Genomic DNA, 20,643 nt, shown 5'->3' with positions numbered 1-20,643 from the left:
AGTCTGCTTTGTTGAATAGAAATGTTTTGAGCTGTCTGCGGAAGGTCGTCAAGTTAGGATTGGATCTTAAATAGAGAGGGAGTGGGTTCCATAACTTGGCTGCATTGTAGGAAAATGACCGACCTCCCGCTCTAGATCTTCTGATGCGCGGGACTGTCGCCAGAAAAGCATGAGTGGAGCGAAGCTGCTTGGTGGGGTGGTAGGGAGTAATCAGGGAGTGACTGATTTCTGGGCCGGCTTTCCAATATGCTTGATGGGAAATGCACATGGACTTAAATTTAATTCTCTCCCTGACAGGGAGCCAATGTAGGGTTCTCAAACCAGGCTCCGCCGGGGCTCTACGTGGAAGACCAAGCAAAGTCTGTGCTGCGCAGTTCTGGACCCGTGGAAGTTTTTGCAGACAGTATTTAGGCGCCCCTGAATAAAGGGTGTTACTGAAATCGAGGCGGGATTGGATTAGTCCCTGCGTAACAACCTGTTTAGCTTCAAAAGGTAGAAGTGGAAAGATTTTCTTCATCATTCTGATGAGTCCAAAGCAGGTCGCTGAAAGTTTAGTTGCTTGGGTATTAAAGGTCAGAGTTTTATCCAACCACACCCGAGACTTGATATTGTCTCTGGGCATAGGAGGCGCACCCATGCTGATGGGCCATGAAAGGACCATAGTGGGCGGAGCTAATGAACCGAGTGATGAGCCCTGCGGCACCCCACAGCCCAGGGGCTTGCTTGAGGAGACAGAGGCTCCTTCAAAGACATGAAAGGTCCTACCACTCAAGAAGGACTTGAACCAAGCCAGAGCTTCACCTGACACTCCTATGCTATGGAAACGGCGCAATAAGGTTTCAGGATTTACCGAGTCAAATGCGGCGCTTAGATCAAGGAGGATAACTGCCACGGATCCTCCCCGATCCAAGATCCGCCTGGCCTCCTCTGGACCGCCAGCAGGGCGGTCTCTGTCCCATCCTTGGGTCGGAAGCCTGTTTGAGTGGCATTCAGTAGATGGTTGCTCTCGAGAAATTTAGTAAGACAGATATTGATGTGTTTCTCGAGGATTTTGCTCATCGAAGGAAGCAAAGCGATTGGACGGTAGTTGTTAAGATTACCAGGGTAGGCTTCTTCAGGAGTGCTCACACCATAGCATGTTTCCAGGTAGACTGTACGGTACAGGTCAGTATGGAGGAGTTCAGTAGCTCCATAATCAATGGAAGAATGGTCTGACTGGCTGAAACTAGCGTGCATGGGGGCGCAGGGTCACATGGGGAGCCTGATTTCACTTGGCGTATCAAAGGGTCAAGAGTTTCTAAATCTAGTAGGGGAAAATGCTCTAAGATGTTTTGATGGGGATACCCAACTTCTGTGAGAGGGTATGGTCCTTGAGTAGGAGAGTCTAATTCCAAGTCTGGGATTGATAGATAGATCTTATTTATTTTTTGATAAAAAAATTCCGCTAGGTCATTGCATCGGGAGAGTGAGTTGTGGTTGGTGGCCTGGGATGGTGGCAGCCTAGTCAGGTCTTTTACTATTTGATACATCTCTTTAGATTGAGATCTAGCTAACATAATTTTCTCACTGTAGTAAGTCGACTGTGTTGTTCTTATTTCTGATTTGTAGGCTCTGATAGCCTCCCTATATGTAGCTTTGTCTGTAGTGGCATATCCCAGGCGCCACCTCCTCTCGAGCTTCTTGCATAGGCGTTTTTTCTCTCTAAGCTCATCCGAATACCAGGGAGCTGTTTTTCGCTGTCTTTTTAAGTTGGTATTACGAAGGGGAAGTATGGAATCAAGTGATTCCAAGATCCAATTGTCATACTCCTTGTTGTCTAAGGAGGGATCCCCAACAAGTGGGGGTCTGGAGGCAGCAAGAGTGCTAGTCCTCTGGTTCAACGGAAGTCTGGACCAGTTCCTCATTCTCCGCAGGGTAGGGGTGCAGGGTAAGCGTTTATGTCTAGTCCAGGTGAGAGGGATTAGAAAATGGTCAGTCCAAGGAAGACGACTGATCGAGCCTACTTTGAGAAACGTACAATTGCTAAATACAGGGTCCAGGAGGTGACCTTTAACATGAGTAGGAGATGTAACAAGTTGCACCAGCTGGACTGCAGCCAAACTCGCCATCAGCGGCATTGTCTGAAGGGTTGTCAAAATGTATATTGAGGTCCCCAAGCAGAGTGAAATTAGCAGGGGACGTAACCAAGTCCGCCACTAAGGAGGGTAGGGATATATGGAACTGTTTAAGTGGACCGGGGGCGATAGATATGAATGACTGAGAAGCGGTCATTGGGGGAAAATTCAATAGTAAAGGCCACATTTTCGCAATCATTAACGATCTCAGAAGAGCAACGACACGTGTATTGGTCCTTGTAAATGATAGCGAGCCCACCGCCTTTCCCATGAATGCGATCTTTGCGGGAAATCTGGTAACCTGGTGGGAGGGCTTGCACCAAGTCAGGACCCGAATCCAAGGTTAGCCATGTTTCGGTCAGAAAAACTGCATCAGGTGTATATTCGTCCAGGAGCAGTGAGATTTCCAAACTGTGTTTGGACAGGGACCTACAATTTAGCAAGTACATTTTAAAGTCCTGCATGTCGTCCTTGCTTAGCGGAGTCGTAAGTCCTGTATTGCAGTGAGGACAGACCTGGGGTAGCTCCAGAGGGTGGAAGGAATGACAGCAAATAGTTGCTAATGGGGTCAGCAGTTTGTGAAGAGACCCTGTGCTGTAATACATCCTATGTCCCAGAGGAGAGACAGTGGTCATAGCCCCTAGCCCCGGCCTCTCGCGGACGGGCGCAGACGTGCTTGCCTTTGGCGCGCCACTGGCGCGCTCGCTGCGCGGACGGAAACCGGAGTACATTTTGTAGGAGTAGACAAGGGCGTGAGGCAGCCCAACAACTGGTGCGCTCGCCTGGTTTCCCCCCCAAGATGGCGGCCAGCCCTGTCTCCGACCGCGTCCGAACCTGATCGTTCTGAGAAAGGGAGCAGGGTTCGAATACTGCGAGGGACAGGTGTAGGTTCCTGATTAAAATAAAGAATAAGTATTCCAACAAAACTTAAGTCTTAAAAGGTTTTTTAATTTACACGCAGCCTAACCCCCGGCTTTCCGACTCAGGGGAGATAAACACACACACTAATCTGTGCCGGCGTGTCTCAGCGCGCTGTAAGTACTTGAGGGCTGGAGGAAGCCCAACAACTGGTGCGATCGCCTGGTTTCCCCCCCAAGATGGCGGCCAGCCCTGTCTCCGACCGCGCCCGAACCTGATCGTTCTGAGCGGGGAGCAGGGTTCGAATACTGCGAGGGACAGGTGTAGGTTCCTGATTAAAATAAAGAATAAGTATTCCAACAAAACTTAAGTCTTAAAAGGTTTTTTAATTTACACGCAGCCTAACCCCCGGCTTTCTGCCTCAGGGGAGATAAACACGCACACTAATCTGGACAAACTGGACCTCTTTGTGCCATGTGGAACCTGTTCGTGTGGAGGGCCAGCTGTATGCTGGAAATTATGCACAGCAAGATGGGGCCAGAGGGCTCTCTAGTGTGAACAGGGCAAAAATTATATTTCTATTTGCGCACCCACCCTGCTTAGGTTGGTGATGAACCCATGGCATGCATAGGCTAATAGGCACCTGGAAAGGGCAACGTTTTGTGTCGAATACCCCACAATGTTCAATAAAGCAACAAATAAATATTGGGACAGGATGGGATGTCATCAGACAGAGAAGCATTAACGGGGCTTGCTCACATGCAGAAGTATGGTCCTTGGACAGCCATCTTTCTGTTTTCTGGTGAGAAGTAATACAGGATTCTTGGAGCTCTGTACCCACCTGGACTTCTTGGGCTGCATGGAGGCGTCAAAACATACTTCAACAGCAGGCTAGGCCTTAAAGAGCTTCAACAGGGCATAACATATATTTCTAGCATTAAGGGAATGGGAAGCGAGCCACTTCATATTCAGGAAGCACTGCAGGAGGGTCTAGCAATGTCTGAGTTGATCTTTGAGATGGACTGGGACCCCAGCCTATCTTTACAGACCTTGCCCTTTGGGAAGCATGTTACTGCCAATCGGCACCAGTGCATTCTCAAACTTCAAATGTCCAACCACAACTTGCCGGCTCTAAAGTAAACTTTACTGTCAATGTAACCAAGGGGCAGTTAAGAACGCTCGTCATAAAATAGGAGAGGGCAGTCCTGGCATTAAAAAGTAAGATATATGAAATGTGCGTAAGGCAGTGAAAATGACACCTAGAAACAAACAGCAGATTCTGATCCGTAGTAATAATAATAAGTCAGACATGGCAAACAGGTCAAAACAGCTGAGAACAGAGGCATGGGAGAACCTTTAAAAAGCATCTCTCCCGCAGGACTATACAGCCTTTTGGAAAACTGTAAATTTGCCCTTCCTGAGTAACAAGAATACCTCTTCATTAGATACTCATATCGATGTGATAGGGGTAAAATATTTTCATGATATCTTTCAAACGGTGAAGCCTTCTACAGGTACATGTGACCCCCATGTTTCAGATTACACTACACACTTGTCATTTTAATCCTGATCCAATCCCCTTCAGGCAAAATACAAGGGCCCATCGGAGTCCATATGGATGTTTTCCTAGCCAACATTCTATTCTGGGCCCCGCTCTTAACTGCGACTTTTAACGCCATAGCTGTGAACGGCCCTCCCCCCCTCTTGGAAACAATCCATAATTATCCTGATATATAAAAACAGGGATGTCTCTGGACCTATCAAACTATCGACCGATTTCTTTGCTTGATAGTTTGGCCAAGTTAATGGTTCTTGTATTGGTAAACAAATTAAAATTATGGGCAGAGGAAAGGGCCATTCTATCAGAAGTCCAGTATGGGTTCATACATGGTAGGGGAGCGCTGGATCAATGTCTAAATTTGACCCTAATTATTGGTAAATATTCGAAATCAAAAAACACCCAAATCTATTTGGCATTCTTGGATTTATCCAAGGCTTTCGACTGCGTTGTCCATAGTAAGCTCTGGGATATTTTAAAGGAAATGGGTGTGGACATGGGCATTATCAACTTTATAAGGGAGCTCTATGCAGGCGCTTCCGCAATGGTACGATATTGGAGAAATGGTGAATGCACCAAACCCTTAAAAATAGAGAGCAGTCTCAGGCAAGGTTGTGTCCTGGCCCCTTTCCGGTTTGCTCTCTATACCAATAGATTAAGCAAAGCTTTGATCGAGACAAATAAAGATACCTAGTCTGTACTATCATCTGCCATCACGATCCTGCTCTATGCAGATGAGGCTTAATAAAACCAAATCCTATGTAATGTCAATAGGTCAGGATAAAAACAAAAAATGTAGTTTTAATTCAGGTGGGAAAAAAAATGTACAGGTACCTCACTTAAACTACTAGGGGTTACATTTTCCTGAAAGGAGATGCTGCAAAATAGAGCTAATTCAATGATTCAAAGCATTGCAGCATTATTTAGGTTATCCAAAAAATTAGGCTGTAAGCCTATATTGGAAATGCTTACAATTTATAAGGGTAAAACGCTCTCAATGGCCTCCTATGGGGCAGCAATTTAGGGTGTCACTGACATAACTATTGTGCAAAAACAGGAAGATAAATTAATTTAAAGATTACGGTCAATTCCTCATTCAACTAGTAACTTTATAGCTTATAAAGAAGCTGGCATCCCCTATATTATGGATGTGATTAGATTATCTCCACTTGCCCTTTGGTTATCCATATGGAAAGGGATACTCTGGGCCCGAATCAAAAAATCAAAGATATTCTAATTTTGGATTATGCCTCCAGAATCCCCTGGTTAACCATTAAAGAGAAAATGTGAATGTGTTGGGTCTTGGCGTTCTGTTTGATACACAATTTCTCTGCAAACATTTCCCTAGATCAAGATTAAAGGCGATCTTTTTAAACCATGTTATAAAGGATAGATGAAATATTCATAAAAGGAAAGAATCCGTTAAGTTTTAATAACCTTTACCACAGATTTTAAACCATTCTCTCTCTTATTTACAAATAGTGGCACATAACCAGCATCGATTTATTCTGACAAGGTTCAAATTGAACCTAATCCCACTTATGCTTGGTTATCCAAGTACCCACTGTGTCCTTAGGAACTTATCTTCTTCCTCTTGTGACAAGTCAGCTCAATCGACGTTACATACCCTCCTTTTTTGCACATATTATGAAAAAGAGAGGAAAACTTTTATAATTCCGCTGTTAAGGTAATTCTCTATACGAACAGTAGCAGCAGCCCACATGGTATTCTATGCTTTAGATAAGCCATTGGTTTGCTTTGCATTGGCTTTCTTTCTACTGGCTGCTCTGAGAACCCGTAAGGGCTTTTGCACTTTATCTATAGCACTTTAAATTATTGCTGAGGACGCCACAGCTTGTCTGTTTTAAAATAACTGTGTTTGTACTACTAGTCTAACCCCCTGTGTAACAACATTAGTGAGTACTTTGGATTGTATTAAGTTTTAAAGAATATATTGATTGCCCGTTTGTTTTAACTTATTTTTCTAATGCAACTATTTTATCGTTTACTTTTATGCAATTCACTGAACTGTGAAATAAAGTTTATAAGGTAAAAGATATATGAAACAAGTGATAAGGTACACGGATTAAATTACTAGTTCACAAGGTCAAGGGACAAATAAACAAAGATATGGTTGAAGAATGATAATAATTTCAATTATTATAATCAGAGAAAGGTAGACATGTTCAGTTTCTTTTATACCAAGCTCTATGCTGCAAATGAAGAAGGGGAAGGCTATAAACAGGCCTTTTTAGAAGTGCTGGCATTTTTCCTGTATGACAGAGGACCAGGTGGAGGAATGTAAAAGAAGGAAGAGAGAAAAACTGACATAAAATCCCTCAAGCCATGGAAAGCTCTGGGCCCGGGCAGCTCGGGCTTTTTGTACATTTATTGATATAACCGGGCCAGAGATCAAAGCAAATGTTTCAGAAAATTAATTAGGTTAGCAGTCTTTATTCGCCATCCCATTTGGAGCTTGAGTTCTGCTGTAAAGTTCTTCTATAATGAGGAAATGAACACATTGAACAAGAACATGGTGCGTTGTTGGACCAGCATCTGTGTTTTGACCGATAGGAAATACATGCTCTGAATGCACATCTTTCACAGACCTATGTCAAATGTGAAAGTCAGCATAAAAGCATAAAATTACGCAAATTATAAATTAAAGAGAAAAGAGGACAAAATGTAAATTCAAAACGCACCAAGAAAATAATGAATTTTGGATACCATTAGGAAATAGGATACACAGGAGAATATGGGTGATCTGCTTCCCCCCTTGCCTGACAGGATGATAATACAACTTTCTAAAAAAAAACCTATTGTGGGTCAGGAAAGACCCAGCAAAAAATAAATTTGTCTTTAAATTCAATATTTATCTGGTCACATTTGTTGTGCTTCAAAGACAGAGCTCTAATGTCAGGCTATGTATTCTGAGAAATTGTTGCTTATATTTTCAACATAGGGATGGATGTTTACAAACCCCTCTCATTTTGCAGTCAGAGAAAGTAAAGTGAATTATGTGACAATCTTGCTGGGGTACAGGGAGTGTGAAAGAAAAGGTTGAAGGATGTTATTTTTTTGTAACACACCAAAATAAATTAACTGTATGCATTTAGCAGTTCGGAAAGCAGAAATGAAGCACCTTTTTGTAATTTTGAAGAGCGATGGAAACAGATTTTAAAAGGATCAAAAGACATTTTATGTGCAAAACATAAATGTTAAAAAGACATTGAAGCCTGGTTTCCACACGTTAACATTTGTATTTAATATACTTTTATCAGTAAAACGGTCTGTGCAAATTTAGTGGCCATTTCATTGGAAAATGTGGGGACTGTAAACGATAGCGCGCTACCACACAATGCTTTAGTTACAGTAAACAAAATTGCCTGCGTCATGTTCATTAAAGCTAGGTGGGTTCCAAAAGTATGTCATTCTAAAAATTGGGCGCTGGTTCTACAAAGTTTTAGAAGCATGGTTCTAGAACATGGTTGTGCAATATAGGTCCAAGAGGTCTGGATCCATAACGTATTTTCATGTTAACCATTAACTATGTAAATTATTACCATTTACATTCACTCTATTGGAGGAAAACGTTACTTATCCTGTAAGCATCAGCTCGTGCCATGTAGTGCTGTAGATTCAAATGCTGTGCATACTCCTGCCATCTAGTGTTGGGCCCGGACATGTGCAAGTTCTTTTTCTTCGAAGAAGTCTTCTGGAGTCACTGGGTAAAGTGACCCTACCTGCTGCTGGTGATGCACATGGGCATCGGCTCCATTGGCAAATTGTTTTCCACGCAATGGGTGAAGAAGAAAATAGTGAGATGGGAGAGAGAGATGATCATGCAGAAAGAATTAAAAGATAAAGTACATCTGCAACAACAAAAGTCTACTGGAGAGGAGTTTGGACACACATACAACCACACAGTAGTGCTTAGTGAAAGTGAATGGTGGAAGAGGAAGTTGCTTTGCAGATATCAGCTATTGGAATGTTCCCTAGGAACGCCATAGAGGCCCCTTTTATATGGGTAGAATGATCTATGGGAAGGATAGACAAGAGTCTTTTGACTTTTGCATAGAATGCTGGGATGCATTTAATCAGCCATCTGACTATGCCTGGTTTGGAAATAGCCTCCTCCCCCTTGCAAGGCTTTGAGAAGGCAACAAAGAGCTGTTGAGTCCTGCAGAAGGTTGTATTCTCTTCACATAGTAAATAAGAGCTCACTTACCATTTAGAGTATGGGGAGCCTATTCTGCAACTGAAGCAGGTTAGGGAAAGAAAACAGGGAGATCTATGGACTGGTTAAGGTGGAAAGGAGAAACTACCTAGGAAAGAACTTAGGGTTAGTTCAGAGGACAACCCTATCTCGGTGAACCTGAAACAAACCTTCTAAAATTGAAGCCGGAGCTCACGGACGTGTGAGAGGAGATTGCAACCAGGAATGTCTCCATCTAGGACAGAAACTGAAGGGGGCAAGATGGTAATACCCATGAATCTAGTGAGAACAATGTGCCAAGGGGATCTGTGGAGGAATGACTCTTTTCAGACCTTCCATAAAAGCTTTGATTAGAGAAATCCTGAAAAGAGAGATGTGTTCTCTATTCTGAAGGTAGGCAGCTGTATGTAGGCCAGGCCACATGTGTTTAAGTGGACAAGCTAACAGACAATGCTCTGGACAGTTACTGCCAATGGGTCAATATGTTGTGATAGGCAGTAGTGGACAAATAGTTTCCACTTATCTGCATTGCAGGAGTGGGTTGTGGGCCTGCGTGCTTCCTTAAGAATGACCATGCATCTGGAGGAAGGTTTAGATAACTAAGTTAAAGACCTCAGGAGCCAAATTGCAAGGTTGAGCATCTTGGGGTCAGGGTGCCTGATTTCACCATGTCTCTGCATGATAAGGTCCAGCTTGCTGGAGGGGCCTCTCGTGCAGAACGACCGAGAGTTTGAGGAGGGTGGTGAACCAAGGTTGTCTGGCCCAAGTGGGAGCTTCCAGGGTGAGGGACGTTTGCTGAAGCCTCCCAAACATGAATAGAGATTGGGAGAGGCGGAATAGCACAGGAAAATATCCCTGACGAATTCATCCATAGTGTCTTTTGCGAATAGACTGTGGGTACCTTGAGGCAACGTTTGGGAATTTTGCATTTTCAGTGGGGGTGAAGGGGTATACGTTGAGGAACCCCCAGTGTGAAAGTACTGAAGGAGCACTTGCTGGTGGAATTCCCAATTGTGGACTTGTTGCTGCATACTGCTGAAGCAGTCTACAAAATTGTTGTCCAATCCCAGCAGGTACTCTGGAAGTAGATGGACTCTGTGGTAGACCACCCACCGCTAAAAGCTTTGAGCTAAGGCCGGCAAGTGTGGAGAGTGTGTAAAACCTTACTTCTGTAGACAGTACATGGAGGTCATGTTGTCCATGCGAGACACTGCTGGTGAGTTGCGCTGTTGATCAGCCAGTAGTCCACGTAAGGGAACAATTGGATGCAAAGACTTTTGAGGGGGTGTGGGGGAGGGAACCCTGAACTGCAACTTGCTTAACTCAATGTTTGCCACTTACCATGAACCAGAGGTAGAGCCGGTGGGCTGGATCAATTGGGATGTGATAGGCGGCGTCTTTGAAGTCAAGGGCATTCATTAAATCGCCTTGTTGCGGAAGAGGCAAGACCTCCTGTAGAGTGACCATGTGGAAATGTTCTGACATGATGTACGGTGTGCACCTGTTACAACGCATTTTTTACAACGCACTACTGTTACAACGCATCCATTACAACGCGGATACTGTTACAACTCATGTTTTTACAACGCATTTTTTTACAACGCAGGTACCTTCACAACGCATACCATTTCAACGTAAGTATTGGTAAGTATATAGTTATTTTTTAAATGTTATATGTTTGGGGTAAAGGGGTATTTTTAGGGGTTAGGGTCAGTTTAGGGTTTTTGGGTAAAGGGGTATTTTTAGGGTTCAGGGTCAGTTTTCAGTTTGTGGGTAAAGGGGTATTTTTAGGGTTCAGGGTCAGTTTTCAGTTATTGGGTAAAGGGGTATTTTTAGGGTTTAGGGTCAGTTTTCAGTTTTTGGGAAAGGGGCATTTTTAGGGTTCAGGGTCAGTTTTCAGTTTTTGGGTAAAGGAGTATTTTTAGGGTTCAGGGTCAGTTTTCAGTTTTTGGGTAAAGGGGCATTTTTAGGGTTCAGGGTCAGTTTTCAGTTTTTGGGTAAAGGGGTATTTTTAGGGTTCAGGGTCAGTTTCCAGTTTTTGGGTAAAGGGGTATTTTTAGGGTTCAGGGTCAGTTTTCAGTTTTTGGGTAAAGGGGTATTTTTAGGGTTCAGGGTCAGTTTTCAGTTTTTGGGTAAAGGGGTATTTTTAGGGTTCAGGGTCAGTTTTTAGTTTTTGGGTAAAGGGGTATTTTTAGGGTTCAGGGTCAGTTTTTAGTTTTTGGGTAAAGGGGTATTTTTAGGGTTCAGGGTCAGTTTTCAGTTTTTGGGTAAAGGGGTATTTTTAGGGTTCAGGGTCAGTTTTTAGTTTTTGGGTAAAGGGGTATTTTTAGGGTTCAGGGTCAGTTTTTAGTTTTTGGGTAAAGGGGTATTTTTAGGGTTCAGGGTCAGTTTTCAGTTTTTGGGTAAAGGGGTATTTTTAGGGTTCAGGGTCAGTTTTTAGTTTTTGGGTAAAGGGCTATTTTTAGGGTTCAGGGTCAGTTTTCAGTTTTTGGGGTACAGGGTAAAAATAAATTAAATTTAATTTTAAATTAAATTATTTAATAGTAAATAAATTAAATTAAATTACATTGCATTATTTTTGGGGTTGAGGGTCAGTTTTGAGTTTTGGGGGTACAGGGGTACAGGGTAAAAATAATGTTATATTTGTTTTAATTTTCAATAATTAATTTAAATTATATTTCATAAAATTACTTTAATTTATTTTTGGGGTTTAGGGTCAGTTTTCAGTTTCTGGGGTACAGGGGTACATGGTAAAAATAAAGTAATATTAATTTAAATTTAAAATAATAAACGGAAATTAAATTATTTAAAATTGCATTAAATTATATTTTTAAAATTAAGTTACTATTATATTATTAATATTAACATATACTTACCAATACTTACGTTGTAATGGTATGCGTTGTAAAGGTACCTGCGTTGTTAAAAAATGCGTTGTAAATACATGCGTTGTTACAGTATCCGCGTTGTAAAAACCGCGTTGTAACGGTATGCGGAGTAAAAGTCCGCGTTGTAACATCATATATCCATGATGTACCTATTAGGGGTCTGAAGTCTAGGATAGGCATAAGGGACCTGACCTTGGTAATGAGAAAGGAGAGGAAGTACACTCCTGTGACTTGTAGGTGTAGTAAAAGACACACAATTGATGGAAGGAATGCAGAACAAATCAAAACATTCACCCCCAGTCAAGAGATCTGGGTTAAATCCAGCATTCTTTTGCTCACTATGCCACTCCAGTTTAGACCTGGCCATATGCAAATCAGTCCTGACCCTGTGCCTCATGGGAACAGTCCAACCCGAACTGCCAAGCCTGGTCCTCCCTGGACCGGAAACAAGCATCCTAGGACCGGTTTCTGGGTTTCACCCGTCATAAGCAAGGATAGCTTGAATCCAGTGGCACAATGAACCCGGGACCCACGTCTGGGCATACCCAGTGCACTTAGGGTTTCCAGTCCAGGGAGAACCTTTTCTGGAAGTTCGGGCTGGACTGTTCCCATTGGGCACAGGGTCAAGGCGGATTTGAATATGGCTGGGTTCAAACTGGAATGGCATGGGGTGCAACAAAACAATATATTTCGGCCCAGATCTCTGTACTGGGGTGAATGTATGACATTGTTCTGTATTCTGTCCATCAATTTTTCTTTGCGCAATTTTAGGTGTGGTGACACTGGCTCTATGGCACCCTTGACTAGGTGGACATTTACCTCTTCCTGAAGCAGTCGTCGGTGTTGTGGTGAGAGGATGTGTCTGTGGGATGAAATGTTGGGAGGGGGGAAGTGAGCTCCAAATAGCAACCATGGCGTATGATGTTTAGGACCCAATGGTCGGGGTGACCTGCTGCCATGTGGGGAAGAACCCTTCGAGTTGACCAACAACAGATGTCTTGTGATTGGAGGTAAGGAGGGGAAAGTCACTGTTTGGTGACTGCAGCTCCCTTAGGGGAGCCACTCTTAACTCTTCCCTTGAAATTGTTGTTTCTGTAGTACCCTAAAAAATAACCTCTTGTGGAAGGTTTTTGAGGTTGCTGATGTTGGTAAGAGCTGGAGGCACCTGGAGAATTGAACTTAGAGGGCACCCAGTAGGCAGACCTCACAAAGGATCCCTAAGGGGAATGCGTTTGAAGTGTGCTGTCAGTGCTGTTCTTGATCTTCTCCAGCATCTCTCTCATAGACCTGTAGCACAAAGAGGTGTTCCCCATCAAAGGGCAGGTTGACGAAATCCTGTTGAACATTTGGCTTATAGCCAGAAGCAGGGAGCCAGGCATGTCTGCAGATGAGTATGCTAGAATTGATTCTGTGAACCGCAGTGTCAGCAGCATCAAGAGCACATCGTATGGTGGTATTCAAGTTGAGTTTACCTTCAGCAGAGACCAACTCTTAGCTCCTTTGCAATACTCATCTGGGAGTTCCTGGAGGAGCTCCTCTGTTTCTTCCCAATGAGCCCTGTCATGCTGGAAAAGTAAACCGACTGAATTAGAAATGCGCCAGTGGATGGCGGATTGTGCAGTGATGCATATACTAGTCAAATCTATCTTTTTACTTTCTTCAGCCAGTGTCTTGCGCATTGGCCCACTTGTGGTCAGTTTGGACTTCCGAGTCTGGGGGGTGGTGGGGTACTTAGGGAGTTGACCTTAAATGTAGACTGGATTTGACAGGAAGGACTTATATTTTTGGTGCACCCTAGGGGTAACCACCAGGGCTTTAACTGGCTCTTTGAAAATATCTGAAGGCGGTTTGAGCATACCCTTCCACAACACTAGCAAGTATTGCATGGAACACTGAGAGGCAGAAAGGGTTTCCAAGAGGAAATCCTCATCAATGTCATCCTTGTGCATCTCCACGTCATGGAAAGAGGCCACCCTGCTGAGGACCTCATGGTAGGAGGTGGTGTCATCTGGCTGGGATGGACAGGCGGGACAAAAGGTCAGGGTCCACATCTATCACAAAGGTCCCAGAGATTCCTGTGGGTACAGGTCATAAGGGTCCTCTTGACTATGCTCCCCAAACCCAGAGTTTGGTGACCCCTGAGGAAAGGGGGTCAGCAGACAGATGGGGCAGGTGAGGGTTTTAAAGAAGGAAGAGGGGGAGGAGGGGAAGGGGTTGGCGGGTGAGGCAATGACAGAAAGCTAGTTGCCTTATATCTCTTCCTGTTCTTCGGTGGCGGTGGCAGACAAGAGTGCTTCCTCGAAGCTGAGCTTGGAGCCATTCTTGGTCAATGCCAGTGGCTGGGCGAGGATGCATCCAGTGTGAAGATGAATGCGGATCTGACACCAATAGGCTACAAGTTCATCCTTCAGATGTTGGAAAACGGATTAGTCAGAACTGACCTGAGGGCTTTGGTGCTGGTGGGTGGGTAGTTGACGCAGAACAATACGTAGACGTCAATGGTTTTGGCTCTGAAGGATGCTTCAAAGCAGTGGTCAGTGCTGAGTGTGTTGGCTTCAGGATCTTCTTCGATAACGAACCAAGGCTGGGTGTGGTGTCCGAAGTGTGCACTTGGTACCGACCATGGGCAAGATGCAGTGGCTGGCCAGAAGCCTGTTGGTGGGCTTAAAGGCTGGACGCCTTACCCCTTGCAGGGGGCTGCTCGATGTGCAAGCAGTGGTGAGGGGACAGGGGTTGGAGTCAGAACTCGAGCTTGGTTCTGGCGAGAAGGCCAGAACAAAGTCCTCAGTGGCAGACTGTCCTGGCTGAGGCTTGCCTTAGAGGTCCTGGGTGTCACTGCTCCACGGCATATCGAGACATGGAGCCCAACGGCATCTAAGAGTTTTCTTCGAGCACGAGGGCTCATTAGGCTGGGAAGGCAGAGGTTGAATACCTGCTGGAGATCAGCCTGGGGTATTTGGTATGACACTGAGTGCAGTAGCGGAACAACGTCCGTTCTAGCCCAGGCAAGACATTCTTGCAGTAGAGAAACACCAGGGGAGGCCCTGGATGCCAAGGCCCCTACTGGGGCATCGAAGTGGTATCAATTCCTGACCCAGAAGAGTCAACCCGTGTAGAGTCAATGCAAAAAAAGGGTACCGCAATGTAGAACAATACTGACAGAAGGGAGAGGAACTTAGATGGCCAAAGAGATCAATGCAACAGCATCGATCTGGTGCTCGATTATACACATTCGAACCCAACAGTGGAAAGAAAACAATCTAACAATGGAGCCAATGCCCATGTGCATTACCAGCAATAGGTCGAGTCACTATACTTTGTGACTCAAGAAGGCTTCTTCTAAGAAAAACAACGGGGCCCAAAACTAGATGGCAGGATTATGCACAGCATGTGTATCTATAGCCACACATGCGTCGAACATTTTTTTACATGGATTTCGGGAAAATCTGGCATGATTTGGCCTTTGTAGACCTAGGCATAGTCACCCCTATTGTAGCACTATTGCAATGTTGCTTTGCAACTTATTGCAAAAGGAGCTGAGATGTCCTACAAGTGTGTAATCCATTCAGAGATCTTTGAAAAAAACTGCCCTAAATTCTTGACACTAAAAGGCCAAAGAAGAATTCCAAACCTATTGTAATCAAATAATAGCTATTTCTCAGCTCCACAACTTCTCGAAAGAATGTATGCCTCAGTGTGGTTTGCAAATGTGTCTCAAAATGGTACCTGCCCTAGGACACTGCAGTTGTGAGAAGGTAGGACTTTTTAATCATATTCGTCTGGCTCTCTGTCCATAAAGGACTCTAAAAGCATACACTAACTCTGGGAAAAGACAAAGGTGCTTTGTCCTCTGCCAAGCCTGCATCTCAAAAGCCGTACATCGTCTCCTCCTATATATTCTAAAGCACTCTCATTGTAGTCCACAGTGATGCCATTTAGGAAGGTTTCTTAAAATGGTGGTGCACTGAAAAGGTTATGGAGCATTTGTTAAATACACTGTAGCCAATGTAGACTTTCAGAAACCAAATATAAAATACTTCACTGTTCTGGTTTAAAATGAAACTTGGGGAGATGGCTCCCTTTTTACCACTGCAACTGTATTCATCTTGAGTGTCAACTGTTGTATATACTGCTATTAATAAAGCTTGGTACAGAACAACACACGAGAAACTCCACATGGCATTAACCATTCCTTGAGCTTTCCTCACTCCTTAAAAATCAGCTCTTCTCCCCAGACTAGGCTATCAGTGATGAGAGCAGCACCATTGCAAATACCAATAAACTGAAACCACTAATAATTTATATCATGATTTATTAAAAACAATCGAGAACTTTCCCACAACGCGATTGCGACATAATTTACAATAAAGAATACATTTTCTTTTTTTAAACTCAGCAGGATTGGGTTGACGGTAACGGATTTATCTCATCTAACTACATTAACCTGAACCATAATTACTTGAGAAATCTAACAGCCAAAGCACCCCTCACAGTCTTGGAAACACAAATACAGATGGACTCATCCCCCTAAAATATGTACACGTGAGCAGCTGGCGAAGTTCCTGGCCAGAGTTAGGAAGAGATACTTTAATAATTAAACATAAATAAGAGACGAAAAATTTCATTTTTTAATGATGTAGTCTAGACTATTGCAAGGTTTTGCTTTCTACATAAAAGTTCTTTGAGACATAATAAAAATGATTTGACATTACTTCGAAGAGGCAAGTCTGCCACATTGCAAAATGCATGCACAAGTGTGCAATCTTGAACATGCATTCGCTCTATTCTACTATTTATACAGCGTGTGCGCATACACACTAATGGTACACAGCCTTATTTACAATTATTTACACATCTTCTCCACCATAGCTAGATCGTTCAGTGTCCTTTGTGTGATGTAGCAATGGACAGAAGATGATGGTTCCAGTGTTTCAAAAACAGAATTAAACAGGTAGAAAAACAACACTGACATTCGTGATTTGCTGCGAAAGAAAGAAGGGTAACATTTAAAAGAGACTAGAAAGTTGGGCAGGAGGAAAAGACAGTCAGTTTTATCTCATAAGTGACAAACTAACTCTGTTCAACAGAAAGGCCACATGCCTCTAAGAAGACTCAAGAAGCTAATGCAGATAGTATCACAATAGGAAAGATGACAGCAAGGTTTGCCTGAGAGCAAGCATGCTTAATGAGACGCGACATATTGATCATTTTGAGTGGCCCAAATACTATGTCTTGGAATAGGGAGGAAAAAACATGGCAGCTTGAGGCACGGTATTTTTTAAGGCGAGGGAAACACAGGGCATATGAATATGAAGCCCCACTTGATTTCCCTTTCAAGAGGACGCAGCTGAGCCACCCTTTCCCTTGTTGAGTAGGCTTGAGTCAACTTGCAAGTGCAAAGGCTAGGAAAATGTTGAGGAAATGAGTTTCTTCTTCAAATGGCAGGAATTACAAACCTGCTCAGCGGAGAGGGGTTTGAATGTTATGCACCTTGCTCGTCAAGCGTTTTTAATTGTCATTGCTATAACAGTGCCCAGATAATTCCTCAGAGAACACACAACACATACAGATACATATCTCATGTCATCAGCAGAACAGTCAAGTGTACAACCTGTGTGCAAACGTATTAAAGCCCCTAAAAAAGAGAAAGTGTAAACCAAAAGTCATAGTTTAATATGTCTTGGCTTCAAAGGGAAAAAGAGTGATTAAATAATATTGAATGTATTAAAGACCAATTCAAGAGACTTTAAACATTTTTAAAAATCCATTCCCTTTCTTTTTTTAAAAAAGGGAAAAGGAATACAAAAAGAGAACATTAGAAAATACTGATTTAAAAAAATAAAAGTATAACAGTGTTCCAAACTTGTATCTTATATAGATAAAATCTTAAAGTCACACACAGCCATACTCGTACCAGACTGACTGTGGGTCCCCGCTGGAATCGGGGGATGCAGGGGTGCTTTTAGGGTTTCCCCCTCTGCTTGATTCTTCAGTGCTGGCCACAGTAGTGTTGCAATCTGGCGACCTGCTCAAGGGTCTGGGAATTGCAGTGTCACTTGGGCTTTTCCCTGGGGTGCTTTCGACCTCACCAGGAGGGGCAGCAGCACGGACTGGAGTCACTAGAGCCACATCCCCCAACCGCGGAGTCGGCCTTAGTTTTGTTCTTGCTGCAGAAAGCTGTGCTGAAGAATAGGACGGCTGTGTAGGCGTAGAATTCAACCGTTCATGTGGACTGTTCCCCAGACTGCAGGCAGAATTTGTTGCAGATGCAGAAACAGGCTGTAGAGACATCGACCTCTCATCCTTTGGCATGGCTAACGAAAGCCGCCTAAAATCAAGCGAACGACACCGGAGGTCACTACCTTGAAAAGTCCCCGCAGCCTTAGCGGACTGAGGTCTTTCTCTCAAGATAACCTGAGATGTGCCTGACAGTGCAGAAGAAGGGAGGATCGGACTACCCAAGACCTTTCCGTCTTGGTTGTCGGATCCGGGCTTGTGTAAGCTCCCAGGGCTAGTAGTTCGAAGAAGGTCTGAAGAAGCCAAGCTGAAAGCTCTACCCAAAGAGCTGCTCTTGTTGCTGATACCACCCAGTTGCTGCGACTGCGTCAGAGGTCGAGGCACCGTGAGTGAAAGGCTTTGCTGTATAGGTCGAAGGGATCCTGCTGAACTGGACTGAGGCTCCACTTGCCTGAGGCTTGGCTTGACAGAGTGCCCTGGTTTGCCCAATCTGCCCTCTGCCACATCAGAAGTCTGCTTTACTGTCGGTGTAACATAGCTAGTAGGCATCTTGAGAGTTTCTTTTCTAAGTGGTTGATTCAAGTGGTTTCCAATGGCGGGAGGATCATTAAGTTTTCTAAAATAATCACTCAGAAGGTCATCTCGAGATGTTGCTTTATCCTGAAATACAGAAACACGGAAACACAATAAGCAATGAACACTCGAACATCATAAACTCATCAGTATACATTGATCAATAGTCCACACATGACGTCCAGAAGATCCTTTGAGAGAACATGCATCGAACAGGCACCAGAACCAAATTGCTAGGAATTTTACTAACACACAATGTGGGCAAAAATAACTTCTGAAAAGAGGTCCTAATCGATTTCAAAAACAGCTAAGTATCATTGTCACTCCCAGGCCAACAGGCAAAGAGGATAATGGGGAAAATTAATGGCAGAAGGAAGCATTATAGGAGCGCTTGGCGAATTAAGGAGCTCTCATGGGTGTACCCACTTTCGGCTTTATCCGTTAGAGCCATTTTGGATTATGAGGATCAAATACAGAGTGTTTAGTGGAAATACAAGTGTTTGACATAATGTTTTAGACAGTGTACCTCTATTATGCAGACAAAGACCATCCGTATAGAGGGACATGATGGAGCCCATTTCTTCCATCCTAAGATGGCTGAATGACAATCTATACAAACTAAAGAAATACTGATAGAGCATGAATTTCAAAAACGATTTGTGTCAGAACAGTGCTTGCATCTGAAGACCATCAGGTGCAAGCCCATCGCAGACTGTGAAATCTATTTTCAAAATGGGATTCATTGAGAAAAGGAATTCAAACAAACATGTCCCCTATATTAAGGTACCTAAATTCTAGGACTTCAGGAGCCAGACCACAAAGTTGAGTGACCTGGGGTTCTGGGTGCCTGATTTCTCCCTGGTTCTGTGTGAGTAGGTTCGGGAGTCTCTACTGAGAAATATGAGCAGGGTGGCGAACTAGGGATGGTAGGCTCAGGTCGGAGCCAACAGAATGAGGAAGAGAGCCATCTGCCTACGCCTCCGAACCACAAACGGCTTACTAAGGGCTGTTGACTGGCTAAGAGGTCTCCACAATAGAGCTTTTTACAGGTGTGTAGTGCTGACCAGGTGGCTTCCTTTAAAATATCTGCTAGTGGTATGTTCCAGAGAAACGCCCTGGTTGCAACTTTTTTGCAGGTAGAGCACGCCTTGGGTGGAGCAAATAAAACCCTCTTTGCTTTGTGATAGCAGGTCGAATACCCTTGAATATCCACCCATCTATGACTGCCCTGGAAATGCCATGGCCTCTCTGAGGCTTTACAGATGAGATACAGAGCTGATCTAGAACTGAAAGGTTTGGTCCTGTCAATGTAGTTCATGAGAGCTCTCTCTACAGCGAACATGTGCAGTGCTGTCTCCACAAAAGAGTGTGAATGCGAAACACTATTTGGAGTTCTATGGTCTGGTTAAGGTGGAAGGGGGATACCATCTTAGGGTGGTATTCAGGGTTTGTTCTAAAAAGAGCCCTGCCCTTTCCAGAGGCAGCTGGTAACATTTTAAAGTCGCGAGGCGTAAAATTTGTGGTGGAGCACACGGGTACGAGTGAGCGAGCCCGAATTACCTAATGAGGGATTTCGGGGAGGGGGGGGGAGGGGGGCGGGGGTTCTCCCCATGAGAAAATTTTGAAAAATTAGTGGCCAACTGGTGCATTTTCAAGAAAATTTAGGAACACATGCACATTATCACTGATGTGCTATGCTAATTTAGGAGTGGGTGTGTGACTGAACGAATGAGGATACAACAGCAACAAACTAGTGCTGTAAGTTCAAAATCTTTAAGCCGAATGCATTGGTCCACTAATGAACTGAAATGAAAAAGTTTTATTTTTGACACACCATTCCTGTTATTATTTTATGTGCCCTCTGCCTTTGTTCAATGTGTTTTTTTTTAAATGAGTGTTTATGATGTACATTATTTGAGTTGCCTAGGGTTTATGTACATTGATTTTCACTTCCCTGCATTAGGAACTCATATTAGTAGCCGGGGGTCCCCGTTGTCTTTACACTTGTTGCATCCTAAGGTATCATGGGTCGAAGGTAATGGAGGCCCAGCGGCCTGCCACTGGTGCTCCAGAGGAGCTGGACTTTCCTTGTAAAGGGGCTGCTCAGCTTGCAAGTGGTGTCGAGGGGGAGGGACCGGAACCCATAAGGATTAGTGGTGAATTAGTATAGTGAAATATGGAAGTAATTTGAGTGGTGGA

General features: G+C 43.8%; 1 protein-coding gene across 3 annotated transcripts in view; it reads right to left on the bottom strand.

Annotated features, from left to right (window-relative positions):
* Nucleotides 1-20,643, bottom strand: part of CCDC88C (coiled-coil and HOOK domain protein 88C) — a 584,514-nt gene that overhangs the window by 76,603 nt on the left and 487,268 nt on the right. The window contains exon 30 of one of the 3 annotated variants that reach the window (XM_086937645.1): nucleotides 17,549-18,531. In XM_086937645.1, coding sequence (XP_086793771.1) covers nucleotides 17,549-18,531 — 983 coding nt within the window. Of the gene's footprint in view, nucleotides 1-15,929; nucleotides 18,532-20,643 lie in introns of those variants that run through there. The other 2 variants (XM_086937646.1, XM_086937647.1) reach the window with 2 other exon arrangements.

This window comes from Lissotriton vulgaris, chromosome 9 (genome assembly GCF_964263255.1).
Source record: "Lissotriton vulgaris chromosome 9, aLisVul1.2, whole genome shotgun sequence".
Classification (NCBI taxonomy): domain Eukaryota; kingdom Metazoa; phylum Chordata; class Amphibia; order Caudata; family Salamandridae; genus Lissotriton; species Lissotriton vulgaris.
This window is presented reverse-complemented; position numbering and strand designations above follow the sequence as displayed.